Source organism: Cherax quadricarinatus, chromosome 3, assembly GCF_038502225.1.
Source record: "Cherax quadricarinatus isolate ZL_2023a chromosome 3, ASM3850222v1, whole genome shotgun sequence".
Taxonomy (NCBI): domain Eukaryota; kingdom Metazoa; phylum Arthropoda; class Malacostraca; order Decapoda; family Parastacidae; genus Cherax; species Cherax quadricarinatus.
The window spans coordinates 10,625,007-10,643,804 of NC_091294.1; the positions used below are offsets into that span (position 1 = coordinate 10,625,007).

At 51.7% G+C, this 18,798-nt stretch overlaps 1 protein-coding gene across 1 annotated transcript in view; it reads right to left on the reverse strand.

Annotated features, from left to right (window-relative positions):
• LOC128706520 (zinc finger protein Xfin) overlaps positions 1-6,580 on the reverse strand; it is a 44,076-nt gene extending 37,496 nt beyond the window's left edge. The window contains exon 1 of the mRNA XM_070090138.1: positions 6,465-6,580. Coding sequence (XP_069946239.1) covers positions 6,465-6,516 — 52 coding nt within the window. The 5' untranslated portion in view covers positions 6,517-6,580. The remainder of the gene's footprint in view (positions 1-6,464) is intronic.
• Positions 6,581-18,798: the final 12,218 nt, after the last annotated feature.

The following is an 18,798-nucleotide window of genomic DNA, read 5'->3' on the forward strand; positions in this document are numbered from 1 at the left end:
TGTGCAGCAGACTTACCAAGCCTTTCACTGGCCAGATTTTTTTGGCCATTTATTCAATATCCATTGCATAGAGGTTCTGTTATACCAAGGTTTTACTGTAATTCTTGTAGTAAAAATGGTTTCTAGTTAGCATGTTTCTTAGGATGTGAATGAGAAGATACAGAAGTTACAGCAGTACCACCTAGTACATGTTAAGGTTTTTTGCATGATGACTTTGAGCCAGTCTATCTTTTGACATGAGAACAATAAAAAAAAAAAAGGCACTCTGTGTGTACTCACCTAATTGTACTCACTTAATTGTGGTTGCAGGGGTCGAGACTCAGCTCCTGGCCCCACCTCTTCACTGATCGCTACTGGGTCCTCTCTCTCTCTGCTTCCTGAGCATTGTCATACCTCTTCTTAAAACTATGTATGGTTCCTGCCTCCACTACTTCACTTGCTAGGCTATTCCACTTGCTGACAACTCTATGACTGAAGAAATACTTCCTAACGTCCCTGTGATTCGTCTCAGTCTTCAGCTTCCAGTTGTGACCCCTTGTCCCTGTGTCCCCTCTCTGGAACATCCTATCTCTGTCCACCTTGTCTATTCCCCGCAGTATCTTGTATGTCGTTATCATGTCTCCCCTGACCCTTCTGTCCTCCAGTGTCGTCAGTCCGATTTCCCTTAACCTTTCCTCGTACGACATTCCCTTGAGCTCTGGGACTAGCCTTGTTGCAAACCTTTGTACTTTCTCTAACTTCTTGAAGTGCTTGACCAGGTGTGGGTTCCAGACTGGTGCTGCATACTCCAGTATGGGCCTAACATACACAGTGTACAGTGTCTTGAACGATTCTTTATTAAGGTATCGGAACGCTATTCTCAGGTTTACCAGGCGCCCGTATGCTGCAGCGGTTATTTGGTTGATGTGTGCCTCCGGTGATGTGCTCGGTGTTATGGTCACCCCAAGGTCTTTCTCCCTGAGTGAGGTCTGTAGTCTTTGTCCACCTAGCCTATACTCTGTCTGCGGTCTTCTTTGCCCCTCCCCAATCTTCATGACTTTGCATTTGGCTGGATTGAATTCGAGAAGCCAGTTACTGGACCACATGTCCAGCCTGTCCAGGTCTCTTTGCAGTCCTGCCTCATCCTCGTGTGTGTGTGTGTGTGTGTGTGTGTGTGTGTGTGTGTGTGTGTGTGTGTGTGTGTGTGTGTGTGTGTGTGTGTGTGTGTGTGTGTGTGTGTGTGTGAGTGTGAGTGTGTGTGTGTGTACTCACCTAATTGTGGTTGCATGGGTCGAGACTCAGCTCCTGGCCCCGCCTCTTCACTGATCGCTACTGGATCCTCTCTCTCTCTGCTTCCTGAGCTTTGTCATACCTCTTCTTAAAACTATGTATGGTTCCTGCCTCCACTACTTCACTTGCTAGGCTATTCCACTTGCTGACAACTCTATGACTGAAGAAATACTTCCTAACGTCCCTGTGACTCGTCTGTGTGTGTGTGTGTGTGTGTGTACTCACCTAGTTGTACTCACCTAGTTGAGGTTGCGGGGGTCGAGTCCGAGCTCCTGGCCCTGCCTCTTCACTGATCGCTACTAGGTCACTCTCCCTGAGCCGTGAGCTTTATCATACAACTGCCTCCCAGCACACATAAGGGGGATTACCAACAGACCCCTGGCAGTCTTCAAGCTGGCACTGGACAAGCACCTAAAGTCAGTTCCGGATCAGCCGGGCTGTGGCTCGTACGTTGGTTTGCGTGCAGCCAGCAGCAACAGCCTGGTTGATCAGGCTCTGATCCACCAGGAGGCCTGGTCACAGACCGGGCCGCGGGGGCGTTGACCCCCGGAACTCTCTCCAGGTAAACTCCAGGTATGTATGGATCCTGCCTCCACTACATCGCTTCCCAAACTATTCCACTTACTGACTACTCTGTGGCTGAAGAAATACTTCCTAACATCCCTGTGATTCATCTGTGTCTTCAGCTTCCAACTGTGTCCCCTTGTTACTGTGTCCAATCTCTGGAACATCCTGTCTTTGTCCACCTTGTCAATTCCTCTCAGTATTTTGTATGTCGTTATCATGTCCCCCCTATCTCTCCTGTCCTCCAGTGTCGTCAGGTTGATTTCCCTTAACCTCTCCTCGTAGGACATACCTCTTAGCTCTGGGACTAGTCTTGTTGCAAACCTTTGCACTTTCTCTAGTTTCTTCACGTGCTTGGCTAGGTGTGGGTTCCAAACTGGTGCCGCATACTCCAATATGGGCCTAACATACACTGTGTGTGTGTGTGTGTGTGTATGTGTGTGTGTGTGTGTGTGTGTGTGTGTGTGTGTGTGTGTGTGTGTGTGTGTGTGTGTGTGTGTGTGTGTGTGTGTGTGCGCACGTGTGTGTGTGTGTACTCACCTAGTTGAGGTTGCAGGGGTCGAGTCCAACCTCCTGGCCCCGCCTCTTCACTGGTCGCTACTAGGTCACTCTCCCTGAACCTTGAGCTTTATCATACCTCTGCTTAAAGCTATGTATGGATCCTGCCTCCACTACATCGCTTCCCAAACTATTCCACTTCCTGACTACTCTGTGACTGAAGAAATACTTCCTAACATCCCTGTGATTCATCTGTGTCTTCAACTTCCGACTGTGTCCCCCTGTTGCTGTGTCCCATCTCTGGAACATCCTGTCTTTGTCCACCTTGTCAATTCCTCTCAGTATTTTGTATGTTGTTATCATGTCCCCCCTATCTCTCCTGTCCTCCAGTGTCGTCAGGTCGATTTCCCTTAACCTCTCCTCCTGTGATTCATCTGTGTCTTCAGCTTCCAACTGTGTCCCCTTGTTACTGTGTCCAATCTCTGGAACATCCTGTCTTTGTCCACCTTGTCAATTTCTCTCAGTATTTTGTATGTCGTTATCATGTCCCCCCTATCTCTCCTGTCCTCCAGTGTCGTCAGGTTGATTTCCCTTAACCTCTCCTCATAGGACATACCTCTTAGCTCTGGGACTAGTCTTGTTGCAAACCTTTGCACTTTCTCTAGTTTCTTTACGTGCTTGGCTAGGTGTGGGTTCCAAACTGGTGCCGCATACTCCAATATGGGCCTAACGTACACGGTGTAAAGGGTCCTGAACGATTCCTTATTGAGATGTCGGAATGCTGTTCTGAGGTTTGCTAGGCGCCCATATGCTGCAGCAGTTATTTGGTTGATGTGCACTTCAGGAGATGTGCCTGGTGTTATACTCACCCCAAGATCTTTTTTCTTGAGTGAGGTTTGTAGTCTCTGGCCCCCTAGCCCCTCAAGGAAGGTTCCTTGATGTTGGTGAGGGGCTCTTGATTTAGGGAATTGGATCTGTGCTCCAGTTCCCCGAATTAAGCCTGAATGCCTTCCACATCCCCCCCCAGGCGCTGTATAATCCTCCGGGTTTAGCGCTTCCCCCTTGATTATAATAATAATCTGGCCCCCTAGACTGTACTCTGTCTGCGGTCTTCTTTGCCCTTCCCCAATCTTCATGACTTTGCACTTGGTGGGGTTTTGTGTGTGTGTGTGTGTGTGTGTGTGTGTGTGTACTCACCTAATTGCATTCACCTAATTGGGGTTGCAGGGGTCGAGACTCAGCTCCTGGCCCCGCCTCTTCACTGATCGCTACTAGGTCCTCTCCCTCTCTGCTTCCCGAGCTTTGTCATACCTCTTCTTAAAACTGTGTATGGTTCCTGCCTCCACTACTTCACTTGCTAGGCTATTCCACTTCCTGACGACTCTATGACTGAAGAAATACTTCCTAACGTCCCTGTGACTCGTCTGAGTCTTCAGCTTCCAATTGTGACCCCTTGTTTCTGTGTCCCCTCTCTGGAACATCCTGTCTCTGTCCACCTTGTCTATTCCCCGCAGTATCTTGTATGCCATTATCATGTCTCCCCTGACCCTTCTGTCCTCCAGTGTGTGTGTGTGCGTGTGCGCATGTGTGTGCGACCCAATTAATATTTGCACTAATAACTCATTACAGTTGTGACCGGGTGTGGACGTGTGAATGGCTCTTTACTTATTAATTTGTTCATGATTGTAACCATGTACAGCCTCTCCTCACTTAGCGATGTACTCGTTTACTGACAAATCGGACTTACAATGGGTTGTCTGACCAGTATGCACACCTAAATACTGTATATTAGAGCTGATTTCCTCTATTCTGTTTATTACAATATACAGTACATTGCTGTATAAACATTTAAAAATACACCAGAAATGTTATAAATGGTGCAAAGGTGACATTAAAACAATATCAAAGATGGATGACACAAACCCACTGCCATTGTAGTATGCTACTCAGCGACATTTCGACACGTTTCCTTATACCTGTTGTCCTGTTCACCTAGCAGCAAATAGGTACCTGGGTGTTAGTCGACTGGTGTGGGTCGCATCCTGGGGGATAAGATTGAGGACCCCAATGGAAATAAGCTAGACAGTCCTCAATGACGCACTGACTTTCTTGGGTTATCCTGGGTGGCTAACCTTACGGGGTTAAAAATCCGAACGAAATCTTATCTTATCTTATTTATTTATTTATTTATTTTTTATTTATTTATTAATTTGAACATGATACAGAGAAGTACAAGGAATACAACTTTTAAAGTGCAGCATGCCAAAGCCCCTTGTATGCAGAGCATTATGGGCAGGCTTAAAATTAACTTAAGATTAACTAAGCAATGATATATTCAGTGGTACAAAAATTATTGTAAAACAGATAACAATTTAGTACAAATGAGTATTACAAAGACAGGTCATATGGTCATTTACTGTGTTGCTGTGTAATCAGTAGAATGGAGTATTCTGTTAGGTAATGAAGTTAAATAGTAACAAAGTTTGATTGGGTCACAGGTTGACATTTATGAGATACAATAATGAGATACATATATGAGATACAATTTATGAGATACAATTATTCAGTATTTATTTAGTTGTGGGTGAGTAAGTGATTTTTGAGAAGAGACTTGAATTTATAAACAGACAGTGTTTCTTTTATATTCACAGGTAATGAATTCCAGATTTTAGGGCCTTTTATGTGCATTGAGTTTTTGCATAGCGTGAGATGGACACGAGGAACATCAAAGTGTGATCTGTGCCTTGTTTTATGGTCATGTGTTCTGTTGAGGTTGGTAAGGAGATGTTTGAGGGGAGGGTTTATGTCAGAGTTAAGTGTTCTATGTATGTAGTAGATGAGTTAGAGTGAGTACAGGAGAATTGAATATTTGGCACAAAACCCCCCAATTTAAATCACTTTGTCTGACTTTTTTGGGTTATCCTAGGTAATTAACACCATATATGATAATTGTACTACAGTATATTCGTACAATTATCATAGTGTAAATTACCTAGGATAACCCAAAAAAAAGTCAAGTGAGTAACTTAGGGTGTGCAGGTAGTTAAACATTATAATATACTTCCAATGATCCTACAGCACTTGAGAAATGGGAAGTAATTATGTTTGATCTAATGAGAGAGGGTAGTTGTAATTCTCTGGATCAAGAGCCCTTCACCAGCATCAAGGTACCCTAGATTATAATTATTTATTGGGGTATGATCAGCCAGCATTATATTTATGGGGGAGGAGCTAGGACTGTATTAGTCATACAACACCTGGGGGATGGAAGGCAATCAGATTTGATCCAAGGAAGTGGACACTCTTCAATTCCCTGGATCAAGAGCCTTTCACCAGAATCAAGGCACCACCTTTGAATGGAGACTTAATACAGCACCAGCGGGAAAGGGACGCAATCCGGCCTAATTCAAGGATGAGAAGGGTAGCTCTAATTCCCTGGACCAAGAGCTCTTCACCAGCATCATTACACTTAATGGGACCTCTAAGAGACTGCCATTAAATTATATCTAATCTCAGTCTGGACTTAGTTTTAGGACTGATGGATAATACTCGAGACCCTTACAGAGTGAAATATTATATCTTAATATCTGACAAGGTTAAAAAAAAAAAAAAGAGGAATAATTTAATCATGGGGAATAGGAAACAGGAGACATCCAGGGTCGATCCCAGGAAGAGTGGGAGAGATAAGGGAAGATAAGTCCAGTTAACTGCATCAAGCGCCCGTCACCGTCATCAAGGCACCTTCCTTCAAGGTATAATAAGGTCAAGGTGAACCTTGGAAGGTAATAGAGTGGACTGTCACACTCAACTGGTATTAAATAATGTGATGGTTTAGCTGACACACACTTAACACTCGTAATAACAAGTGCAAGTGCTTAATTTGTCGAGAAATCATGCAATAAGTCATGAAATGATGACATGATGTGATATATAAGAGGGTGGTATATGGGGGAGGGGCAGCAGGCAATGTTGACCACTTTTCACAACATGTTTATACTTCATCAACAACTAAAAGAAGTTCCAAAATTCGATGAATAAACTGGATTGAGAAGCATGATTGGAACACTCATCATTCGTAATTATTTTATTACATACGCTCCCCTTAGCACAACCAGCACTTGCTATAATATTACCTTCGTTCATACGCCGGGAAGAATCCCCGGTTTGAACTTCAGAGCTCGCCATTTTCCGATATATTTGCAAAGGCAGAAGGCCTTTCTTCACAAAGGGATATCCGCCATGTTTGAAAGCCAGGGAAGTACCGACCAATCAGCGAGCTTCCTCGCCGTGACGTCACTTTCAAGATGGGCGCTACATTATAAGTGTCTATAAAGCTAAATTTATATTTAAGTGTTATATGCTCATCATATAAAAAATATTACAACGGTTTCGAGAGAACATATGTGTTATATGGACACATATATAATATATCAACAAGATTTAACCCAAGATGGCCCAGTAAAATCAATGAGCTTGTTTCCAATGTATTTCAGGAATATTTACCTGATTTTAATAATTATAATGAGACTACAATTTTAAAACCACAGCCATACTTATCCAACTTAATGCTTCTATTAGTGAAGATCCACTTACATATACAACATTCGTAGACTGATATAACGTTACTGGCTTATTGCGGTGGATCATGTACACTGATAACTCCATCAGTCAGGTTATATTGTAAGATTAACTCAGTAAGTAGATGATGAACGATCATTGCTGGGGGTGGAGGTGATGATGGGTGAACGATCATTGCTGGGGGTGGAGGTGATGATGGGTGAACGATCATTGCTGGGGGTGGAGGTGATGATGGGTGAACGATCATTGCTGGGGGTGAGGGTGGAGGCGATGATGGGTAAACGATCATTGCTGGGGGTGAGGGTGGAGGCGATGATGGGTAAACGATCATTGCTGGGGGTGAGGGTGGAGGCGATGATGGGTAAACGATCATTGCTGGGGGTGAGGGTGGAGGCGATGATGGGTAAACGATCATTGCTGGGGGTGAGGGTGGAGGTGATGATGGGTAAACGATCATTGCTGGGGGTGAGGGTGGAGGCGATGATGGGTAAACGATCATTGCTGGGGGTGAGGGTGGAGGTGATGATGGGTGAACGATCATTGCTAGGGGTGGAGGCGATGATGGGTGAATGATCATTGCTGGGGGTGGAGGTGATGATGGGTGAACGATCATTGCTGGGGGTGGAGGTGATGATGGGTGAACGATCATTGCTGGGGGTGGAGGTGATGATGGGTGAACGATCATTGCTGGGGGTGGAGGTGATGATGGGTGAACGATCATTGCTGGGGGTGGAGGTGATGATGGGTGAACGATCATTGCTGGGGGTGGAGGTGATGATGGGTGAACGATCATTGCTGGGGGTGGAGGTGATGATGGGTGAACGATCATTGCTGGGGGTGAGGGTGGATGCGATGATGGGTGAACGATCATTGCTGGGGGTGGAGGTGATGATGGGTGAACGATCATTGCTGGGGGTGGAGGTGATGATGGGTGAACGATCATTGCTGGGGGTGGAGGTGATGATGGGTGAACGATCATTGCTGGGGGTGGAGGTGATGATGGGTGAACGATCATTGCTGGGGGTGGAGGTGATGATGGGTGAACGATCATTGCTGGGGGTGAGGGTGGAGGCGATGATAGGTAAACGATCATTGCTGGGGGTGAGGGTGGAGGCGATGATGGGTAAACGATCATTGCTGGGGGTGAGGGTGGAGGTGATGATGGGTGAACGATCATTGCTAGGGGTGGAGGCGATGATGGGTGAATGATCATTGCTGGGGGTGGAGGTGATGATGGGTAAACGATCATTGGTGGGGGTGTGGGTGGAGGCGATGATGGGTGAACGATCATTGCTGGGGGTGAGGGTGGAGGCGATGATGGGTGAACGATCATTGCTGGGGGTGGAGGTGATGATGGGTGAACGATCATTGCTGGGGGTGAGGGTGGAGGTGATGATGGGTGAACGATCATTGCTAGGGGTGGAGGCGATGATGGGTGAACGATCATTGCTGGGGGTGGAGGTGATGATGGGTGAACGATCATTGCTGGGGGTGAGGGTGGAGGCGATGATGGGTGAACGATCATTGCTGGGGGTAAGGGTGGAGGTGATGATGGGTGAACGATCATTGCTAGGGGTGGAGGCGATGATGGGTGAACAATCATTGCTGGGGGTGGAGGTGATGATGGGTGAACGATCATTGCTGGGGGTGGAGGCGATGATGGGTCAACGATCATTGCTGGGGGTGAGGGTGGAGGCGATGATGGGTGAACGATCATTGCTGGGGGTGAGGGTGGAGGTGATGATGGGTGAACGATCATTGCTAGGGGTGGAGGCGATGATGGGTGAACGATCATTGCTGGGGATGGAGGTGATGATGGGTGAACGATCATTGCTGGGGGTGGAGGTGATGATGGGTGAACGAGCATTGCTGGGGGTGGAGGTGATGATGGGTGAACGATCATTGCTGGGGATGAGGGTGGAGGCGATGATGGGTGAACGATCATTGCTGGGGGTGGAGGTGATGATGGGTGAACGATCATTGCTGGGGGTGAGGGTGGAGGCGATGATGGGTGAACGATCATTGCTGGGGGTGAGGGTGGAGGTGATGATGGGTGAACGATCATTGCTAGGGGTGGAGGCGATGATGGGTGAACGATCATTGCTGGGGGTGGAGGTGATGATGGGTGAACGATCATTGTTGGGGGTGGAGGTGATGATGGGTGAACGATCATTGCTGGGGGTGGAGGTGATGGGTGAACGATCATTGCTGGGGGTGGAGGTGATGATGGGTGAACGATCATTGCTGGGGGTGGAGGTGATGATGGGTGAACGATCATTGCTGGGGGTGGAGGTGATGATGGGTCAACGATCATTGCTGGGGGTGAGGGTGGAGGCGATGATGGGTGAACGATCATTGCTGGGGGTAAGGGTGGAGGTGATGATGGGTGAACGATCATTGCTAGGGGTGGAGGCGATGATGGGTGAACGATCATTGCTGGGGGTGGAGGTGATGATGGGTGAACGATCATTGCTGGGGGTGGAGGCGATGATGGGTGAACGATCATTGCTGGGGGTGGAGGTGATGATGGGTGAACGATCATTGCTGGGGGTGAGGGTGGAGGCGATGATGGGTGAACGATCATTGCTGGGGGTGAGGGTGGAGGTGATGATGGGTGAACGATCATTGCTAGGGGTGGAGGCGATGATGGGTGAACGATCATTGCTGAGGGTGCAGGTGATGATGGGTGAACGATCATTGCTGGGGGTGGAGGTGATGATGGGTGAACGATCATTGCTGGGGGTGGAGGTGATGATGGGTGAACGATCATTGCAGGGGGTGAGGGTGGAGGCGATGATGGGTGAACGATCATTGCTGGGGGTGAGGGTGGAGGCGATGATGGGTGAACGATCATTGCTGGGGGTGAGGGTGGAGGTGATGATGGGTGAACGATCATTGCTAGGGGTGGAGGCGATGATGGGTGAACGATCATTGCTGGGGGTGGAGATGATGATAGGTGAACGATCATTGCTGGGGGTGGAGGTGATGATGGGTGAACGATCATTGCTGGGGGTGGAGGTGATGGGTGAACGATCATTGCTGGGGGTGGAGGTGATGATGGGTGAACGATCATTACTGAGGGTGGAGGTGATGACGGGTGAACGATCATTGCTGGGGGTGGAGGTGATGATGGGTGAACGATCATTGCTGGGGATGGAGGCGATGATGGGTGAACGATTATTGCTGGGGTTGGAGGTGATGATGGGTGAACGATCATTGCTGGGGTGGAGGTGATGATGGGTGAACGATCATTGCTGGGGGTGGAGGTGATGATGGGTGAACGATCATTGCTGGGGGTGGAGGTGATGATGGGTGAACGATCATTGCTGGGGGTGGAGGTGATGATGGCTGAACGATCATTGCTGGGGGTGGAGGTGATGATGGGTGAACGATCATTGCTAGGGGTGGAGGTGATGATGGGTGAACGATCATTGCTGGGGGTGGAGGTGATGATGGGTGAACGATCATTGCTGGGGGTGGAGGTGATGATGGGTGAACGATCATTGCTGGGGTGGAGGTGATGATGGGTGAACGATCATTGCTGGGGGTGGAGGAGATGATGGGTGAACGATCATTGCTGGGGGTGGAGGTGATGATGGGTGAACGATCATTGCGGGGGGTGGAGGTGATGATGGGTGAACGATCAGTGCTGGGGGTGGAGGAGATGATGGGTGAACGATCATTGCTGGGGATGGAGGTGATGATGGGTGAACGATCATTGCTGGGGGTGGAGGTGATGATGGGTGAATGATCATTGCTGGGGGTGGAGGTGATGATGGGTGAACGATCATTGCTGGGGGTGGAGGTGATTATGGGTGAACGATCACTGCTGGGGGTGGAGGTGATGATGGGTGAACGATCATTGCTGGGGGTGGAGGCGATAATGGGTGAACGATCATTGCTGGGGGTGGAGGTGATGATGGGTGAACGATCATTGCTGGGGGTGGAGGTGATGATGGGTGAACGATCATTGCTGGGGGTGGAGGCGATGATGGGTGAACGATCATTGCTGGGGGTGGAGGTGATGATGGGTGAACGATCGTTGCTGGGGGTGGAGGCGATGATGGGTGAACGATCATTGCTGGGGGTGGAGGTGATGATGGGTGAACGATCATTGCTGGGGGTGGAGGTGATGATGGGTGAACGATCATTGATGGGGTGGAGGTGATGATGGGTGAACGCCCATTGCTGGGGGTGGAGGTGATGATGGGTGAACGATCATTGCTGGGGGTGGAGGTGATGATGGGTGAACGATCATTGCTGGGGGTGGAGGTGATGATGGGCGAACGATCATTGCTGGGGGTGGAGGAGATGATGGGTGAACGATCATTGCTGGGGGTGGAGGTGATGATGGGTGAACGATCATTGCTGGGGGTGGAGGTGATGATGGGTGAACGATCATTGCTGGGGGTGGAGGTGATGATGGGTGAACGATCATTGCTGGTGGTGGAGGTGATGATGGGTGAACGATCATTGCTGGGGGTGAGGGTGGAGGCGATGATGGGTGAACAATCATTGCTGGGGGTGAGGGTGGAGGCGATGATGGGTGAACGATCATTACTGCGGGTGGAGGCGAAGATGGGTGAACGATCATTGCTGGGGGTGAGAGTGGAGGCGATGATGGGTGAACAATCATTGCTGGGGGTGAGGGTGGAGGCGATGGGTGAACAATCATTGCTGGGGGTGAGGGTGGAGGCGATGATGGGTGAACGATCATCGCTGGGGGTGAGGGTGGAGGCGATGATGGGTGAACAATCATTGCTGGGGGTGAGGGTGGAGGCGATGATGGGTGAACGATCATTGCTGCGGGTGGAGGCGAAGATGGGTGAACGATCATTGCTGGGGGTGAGGGTGCAGGCGATGATGGGTGAACGATCATTGCTGGGGGTGGAGACAATGATGGGTGAACGATCATTGCTGGGGGTGGGGGTGGAGGCGATGATGGGTGAACAATCATTGCTGGGGGTGGAGGTGGAGGCGATGATGGGTGAACGATTATTGCTGGGGGTGAGGTTGAAGGCGATGATGGGTGAACGATCATTGCTGGGGATGAGAGTGGAGCGATGATGTGTGAACGATCATTGCTGGGGTGGAGGCGATGATGGGTGAACGATCATTGCTGGGGGTGAGGGTGGAGGCGATGATGGGTGAACGATCATTGCTGGGGGTGGAGGAGATGATGGGTGAACGATCATTGCTGGGGTTGAGGGTGGAAGCGATGTTGGGTGAACGATCATTGCTGGGGGTGGGGGTGGAGGCAATGATGGGTGAACGATCATTGCTGGGGGTGAGGGCGGAGGCGATGATGGGTGAACGATCATTGCTGGGGGTGAGGGTGGAGACGATGATGGGTGAACGACAATTGCAGGGGCTGGGGGTGGAGGCGATGATGGGTGAACGACCATTGCTGGGGGTGGGGTTGAGGGTGGGGGCGATGATGGGTGAACGATCATTGCTGGGGGTGAGGGCGGAGGCGATGATGGGTGAATGATCATTGCTGGGGGTGGAGACAATGATGGGTGAACGATCATTGCTGGGGGTGGGGGTGGAGGCGATGATGGGTGAATGATCATTGCTGGTGGTGGAGGCGATGATAGGTGAACGATCACTGCTGGGGGTGAGGTTGAAGGCGATGATGGGTGAACGATCATTGCTGGGGGTGAGGGTGGAGGCGATGATGGGTAAACGATCATTGCTGGGGGTGGAGGTGGAGGCGATGATGGGTGAACGATTATTGCTGGGGGTGAGGTTGAAGGCGATGATGGGTGAACGATCATTGCTGGGGGTGAGAGTGGAGCGATGATGTGTGAACGATCATTGCTGGGGGTGAGGGTGGAGGCGATGATGGGTGAACGATCATTGCTGGGGGTGGAGGAGATGATGGGTGAACGATCATTGCTGGGGTTGAGGGTGTAAGCGATGTTGGGTGAACGATCATTGCTGGGGGTGGGGGTGGAGGCAATGATGGGTGAACGATCATTGCTGGGGGTGAGGGCGGAGGCGATGATGGGTGAATGATCATTGCTGGGGGTGAGGGTGGAGACGATGATGGGTGAACGACAATTGCTGGGGCTGGGGGTGGAGGCGATGATGGGTGAACGATCATTGCTGGGGGTGGAGGTGATGATGGGCGAACGATCATTGCTGGGGGTGGAGGAGATGATGGGTGAACGATCATTGCTGGGGGTGGAGGTGATGATGGGTGAACGATCATTGCTGGGGGTGGAGGTGATGATGGGTGAACGATCATTGCTGGGGGTGGAGGTGATGATGGGTGAACGATCATTGCTGGGGGTGGAGGTGATGATGGGTGAACGATCATTGCTGGGGGTGAGGGTGGAGGCGATGATGGGTGAACAATCATTGCTGGGGGTGAGGGTGGAGGCGATGATGGGTGAACGATCATTACTGCGGGTGGAGGCGAAGATGGGTGAACGATCATTGCTGGGGGTGAGAGTGGAGGCGATGATGGGTGAACAATCATTGCTGGGGGTGAGGGTGGAGGCGATGGGTGAACCATCAGTGCTGGGGGTGAGGGTGGAGGCGATGATGGGTGAACGATCATTGCTGGGGGTGAGGGTGGAGGCGATGATGGGTGAACAATCATTGCTGGGGGTGAGGGTGGAGGCGATGATGGGTGAACGATCATTACTGCGGGTGGAGGCGAAGATGGGTGAACGATCATTGCTGGGGGTGAGGGTGCAGGCGATGATGGGTGAACGATCATTGCTGGGGGTGGAGACAATGATGGGTGAACGATCATTGCTGGGGGTGGGGGTGGAGGCGATGATGGGTGAACAATCATTGCTGGGGGTGGAGGTGGAGGCGATGATGGGTGAACGATTATTGCTGGGGGTGAGGTTGAAGGCGATGATGGGTGAACGATCATTGCTGGGGATGAGAGTGGAGCGATGATGTGTGAACGATCATTGCTGGGGTGGAGGCGATGATGGGTGAACGATCATTGCTGGGGGTGAGGGTGGAGGCGATGATGGGTGAACGATCATTGCTGGGGGTGGAGGAGATGATGGGTGAACGATCATTGCTGGGGTTGAGGGTGGAAGCGATGTTGGGTGAACGATCATTGCTGGGGGGGGGGGTGGAGGCAATGATGGGTGAACGATCATTGCTGGGGGTGAGGGCGGAGGCGATGATGGGTGAACGATCATTGCTGGGGGTGAGGGTGGAGACGATGATGGGTGAACGACAATTGCAGGGGCTGGGGGTGGAGGCGATGATGGGTGAACGACCATTGCTGGGGGTGGGGTTGAGGGTGGGGGCGATGATGGGTTAACGATCTTTGCTGGGGGTGAGGGTGGAGGCGATGATGGGTGAACGATCATTGCTGGGGGTGGAGACAATGATGGGTGAACGATCATTGCTGGGGGTGGGGGTGGAGGCGATGATGGGTGAATGATCATTGCTGGTGGTGGAGGCGATGATAGGTGAACGATCACTGCTGGGGGTGAGGTTGAAGGCGATGATGGGTGAACGATCATTGCTGGGGGTGAGGGTGGAGGCGATGATGGGTAAACGATCATTGCTGGGGGTGGAGGTGGAGGCGATGATGGGTGAACGATTATTGCTGGGGGTGAGGTTGAAGGCGATGATGGGTGAACGATCATTGCTGGGGGTGAGAGTGGAGCGATGATGTGTGAACGATCATTGCTGGGGGTGAGGGTGGAGGCGATGATGGGTGAACGATCATTGCTGGGGGTGGAGGAGATGATGGGTGAACGATCATTGCTGGGGTTGAGGGTGTAAGCGATGTTGGGTGAACGATCATTGCTGGGGGTGGGGGTGGAGGCGATGATGGGTGAACGATCATTGCTGGGGGTGAGGGCGGAGGCGATGATGGGTGAACGATCATTGCTGGGGGTGAGGGTGGAGACGATGATGGGTGAACGACAATTGCTGGGGCTGGGGGTGGAGGCGATGATGGGTGAACGACCATTGCTGGGGGTGGGGGTGAGGGTGGGGGCGATGATGGGTGAACGATCATTGCTGGGGGTGAGGGTGGAGGCGATGATGGGTGAACGATCATTGCTGGGGGTGGAGACAATGATGGGTGAACGATCATTGCTGGGGGTGGGGGTGGAGGCGATGATGGGTGAATGATCATTGCTGGTGGTGGAGGCGATGATAGGTGAACGATCACTGCTGGGGGTGAGGGTGGAGGCGATGATGGGTAAACGATCATTGCTGGGGGTGGAGGTGGAGGCGATGATGGGTGAACGATTATTGCTGGGGGTGAGGTTGGCGGCGATGATGGGTGAACGATCATTGCTGGGGGTGAGAGTGGAGGCGATGATGTGTGAACTATCATTGCTGGGGTAGAGGCGATGATGGGTGAACGATCATTGCTGGGGGTGAGGGTGGAGGCGATGATGGGTGAACGATCATTGCTGGGGATGGAGGTGGAGGAGATGATGGGTGAACGATCATTGCTGGTGTTGAGGGTGGAGGCGATGATGGGTGAACGATCATTGCTGGGGTGAGGGTGGAGGCAATGATGGGTGAACGATCATTGCTGGGGTGAGGGTGGAGGCGATGATGGGTGAACGATCATTGCTGGGGGTGAGGGTGGAGACGATGATGGGTGGACGACCATTGCTGGGGGTGGCGGTGGAGGCAATGATGGGTGAACGATCATTGCTGGGGGTGGGGGTGGAGGCAATGATGGGTGAACGATCATTGCTGGGGTGAGGGTGGAGGCGATGATGGGTGAACGATCATTGCTGGGGGTGAGGGTGGAGACGATGATGGGTGGACGACCATTGCTGGGGCTGGGGGTGGAGGCGATGATGGGTGAACGACCATTGCTGGGGGTGGGGGCGATGATGGGTGAACCATCATTGCTAGGGGTGGGGGTGGAGGCGATGATGTGTGAACGATCATTATTGGAGGGGGGGGGTGGAGGCGATGATGGGGGAACGATCATTGCTAGGGGTGGGAGTGGAGGCGATGATGGGTGAACGATCATTGCTAGGGGGTAGGTGGAGAGGATGATGGGTGAACAACCATTGCTGGGGGTGCGGGTGGAGGCGATGATGGGTGAACGATCATTGCTAGGGGTGGGGGTGGAGGCGATGTGTGAACGATCATTGTTGGAGGGTGGGGGTGGAGGTGATGATGGGGGAACGATCATTGCTAGGGGTGGGGGTGGAGGCGATGATGGGTAAGCGATCATTGTTGGGGTGGAGGTGGAGGTGATGATGGGTGAACGATCATTGCTAAGGGTGGGGGTGGAGGCGATGATGGGTGAACGATCATTGTTGGGGGCGGGGGTAAAGGCCATGATGGGTGAACGATCATTGCTGGTGATGGGGCTGGAGGCGATGTGTGAACGATTATTGCTGGAGGGTGGGGGCGGAGGCGATGATGGGTGCACGATCATTGCTGGGGGTGGGGGTGGAGGTGATGATGGGGGAAAGATCATTGCTGAGGGGTAGGTAGAGGTGATGGGTGAACGATAATTACTAGGGGGTAGGTGGACGCGATGATGGGTGAACGATCACTGCTAAGTGGGAGGTGGAGGCGAAGATGGGTGAACGATCATTCCTAGGGAGTAAGTGGAGGTGATGATGGGTGAACTATCATTGCTAGGGAGTAAATGGAGGTGATGAAGGGTGAACGATCATTGCTGGGGTTAGGTTGACGGAATGACAGGTGAACGATCATTGCTAGGGGTAGGTGGAGGCGACGATGGGTGAACGATCATTGCTGGTGGGTGGGGGTGGATGCGATGATGGGTGAACGATCATTGCTGGGGACTGGGGTTGGAGGCGATGATGGATGAATGATCATTGCTGGGGGTGGGGGAGGAGGCGATGATGGGTGAACGATCATTGCTAGGGGAGAGATGGAGAGGATGATGGGTGAACGATCATTGCTGGGGGTGGGTGTGGAGGCGATGATGGATGAATGTTCATTGCTGGGGGTGGGGGAGGAGGCGATAATGGGTGAACGATCATTGCTGGGGACTGGGGTTGGAGGCGGTGATGGATGAATGATCATTGCTGGGGGTGGGGGAGGAGGCGATGATGAGTGAACGATCATTGCTAGGGGAGAGATGGAGAGGATGATGGGTGAACGATCATTGCTGGGGGAGGGGGTGGATGCTATGATGGGTGAACGATCATTGCAAGGGGGAGGTCGAAGGAATGATGGGTGAACGATCATTGTTGGGGGTGGGGGAGGAGGCGATAATGGGTAAACGATCATTGCTAGGGGAAAGGTGGAGAGGATTATGGGTGAACGATCATTGCTAGGGGGTAGGTGGAGAGGATGATGGGTGAAAAACCATTGCTGGGGGGCGGGAGTGGAGGCGATGATGGGTGAACGACCATTGCCGGGGGGTGGGGTTGGAGGCGGTGATGGGTGAACGATCATTGCTGGAGATGGGGCTGGAGTGGGTTTGTGAACGATCATTGTTAGAGGGTGGGGATGGAGGCGATGATGGGTGAACCATCATTACTAGAGGTGGGGGTGGAGGTGATGAGGGGGGAACGATCATTGCTGGGGGTGGGGGTGGAGACGATGATGGGTGAACGATCATTGCTGGGGGTAGGTGGAGGTGATGGGTGAACGATAATTGCTAGGGGTAGGTGGAGGCGATGATGGGTGAACGATCATTGCTAGGGGGTAGGTGGAGGCGATGATGGGTGAACGATCATTGCTAGGGGGTAGGTGGAGGCGATGATGGGTGAATGATGATTGGTAGGGGGTAGGTGGAGGCGATGATGGGTGAACGATGATTGGTAGGGGGTAGGTGGAGGCGATGATGGGTGAACGATGATTGGTAGGGGGTAGGTGGAGACGATGATGGGTGAACGATCATTGCTGGGGGTAGGTGGAGGTGATGGGTGAACGATAATTGCTAGGGGTAGGTGGAGGCGATGATGGGTGAACGATCATTGCTAGGGGGTAGGTGGAGGCGATGATGGGTGAACGATCATTGCTAGGTGGGAGGTGGAGGCGATGATGGGTGAACGATCATTGCTAGGGGGTAGGTGGAGGCGATGATGGGTGAACGATGATTGGTAGTGGGTAGGTGGAGGCGATGATGGGTGAAAGATCATTGCTGCTGGTGGAGAATACCTGGAGTTTACCTGGAGAGAGTTCCGGGGGTCAACTCCCCCGCGGCCCGGTCTGTCTCCAGACCTCATGGTGGATCAGGGCCTGATCAACCAGGCTGTTACTGCTGGGTGGATTCGATGACAGGTGAACGATAATTGCTGTGGTGAGGTGGAGGTGGTGATGGGTGAACGATCAAAGCTGATTGTGGGGGTAGAGGTGATGATGGGTGAACGATCATTGCTGGTGGTGGGGGTGGAGGTGATGATGGGTGAACGATCATTGCTGGTGGTGGGGGTGGAGGTGATGATGGGTGAACGATCACTGCTGGGGGGTGGGGGTGGATGCGATAATGGGTGAACAATCATTGCTGGGTTTGGGGGTGGAGGCGATGATGGGTGAACGATCATTGCTGGGGGTAGGGGTGGATGCTGTGATGGGAGAACGATTATTGCTAGGGGGTAGGTGGAGGCGATAATAGGTGACCGATCAATGCTAGAGGGTGGGGGTGGATGCAATGATGGGTGAATTATCATTGCTAGGGAGTAAGTGGAGGTGATGATGGGTGAACGATGATTGTTAGGGGGGAGGTGGAGGCGATGATGGGTGAACTATGCTTGCTAGGGGGTAGGTGGAGGTTATGATGGGTGAACGATGCTTGCTAGGGGGTAGGTGGAGGCGATGATGGGTGAACAGTCATTGCTACGTGGGAGGTGATGATGGGTGAACGATGATTGTTAGGGGGTAGGTGGAGGTGATGATGGGTGAAAGATCATTGCTGCTGGTGGGGAATACCTGGAGTTTACCTGGAGA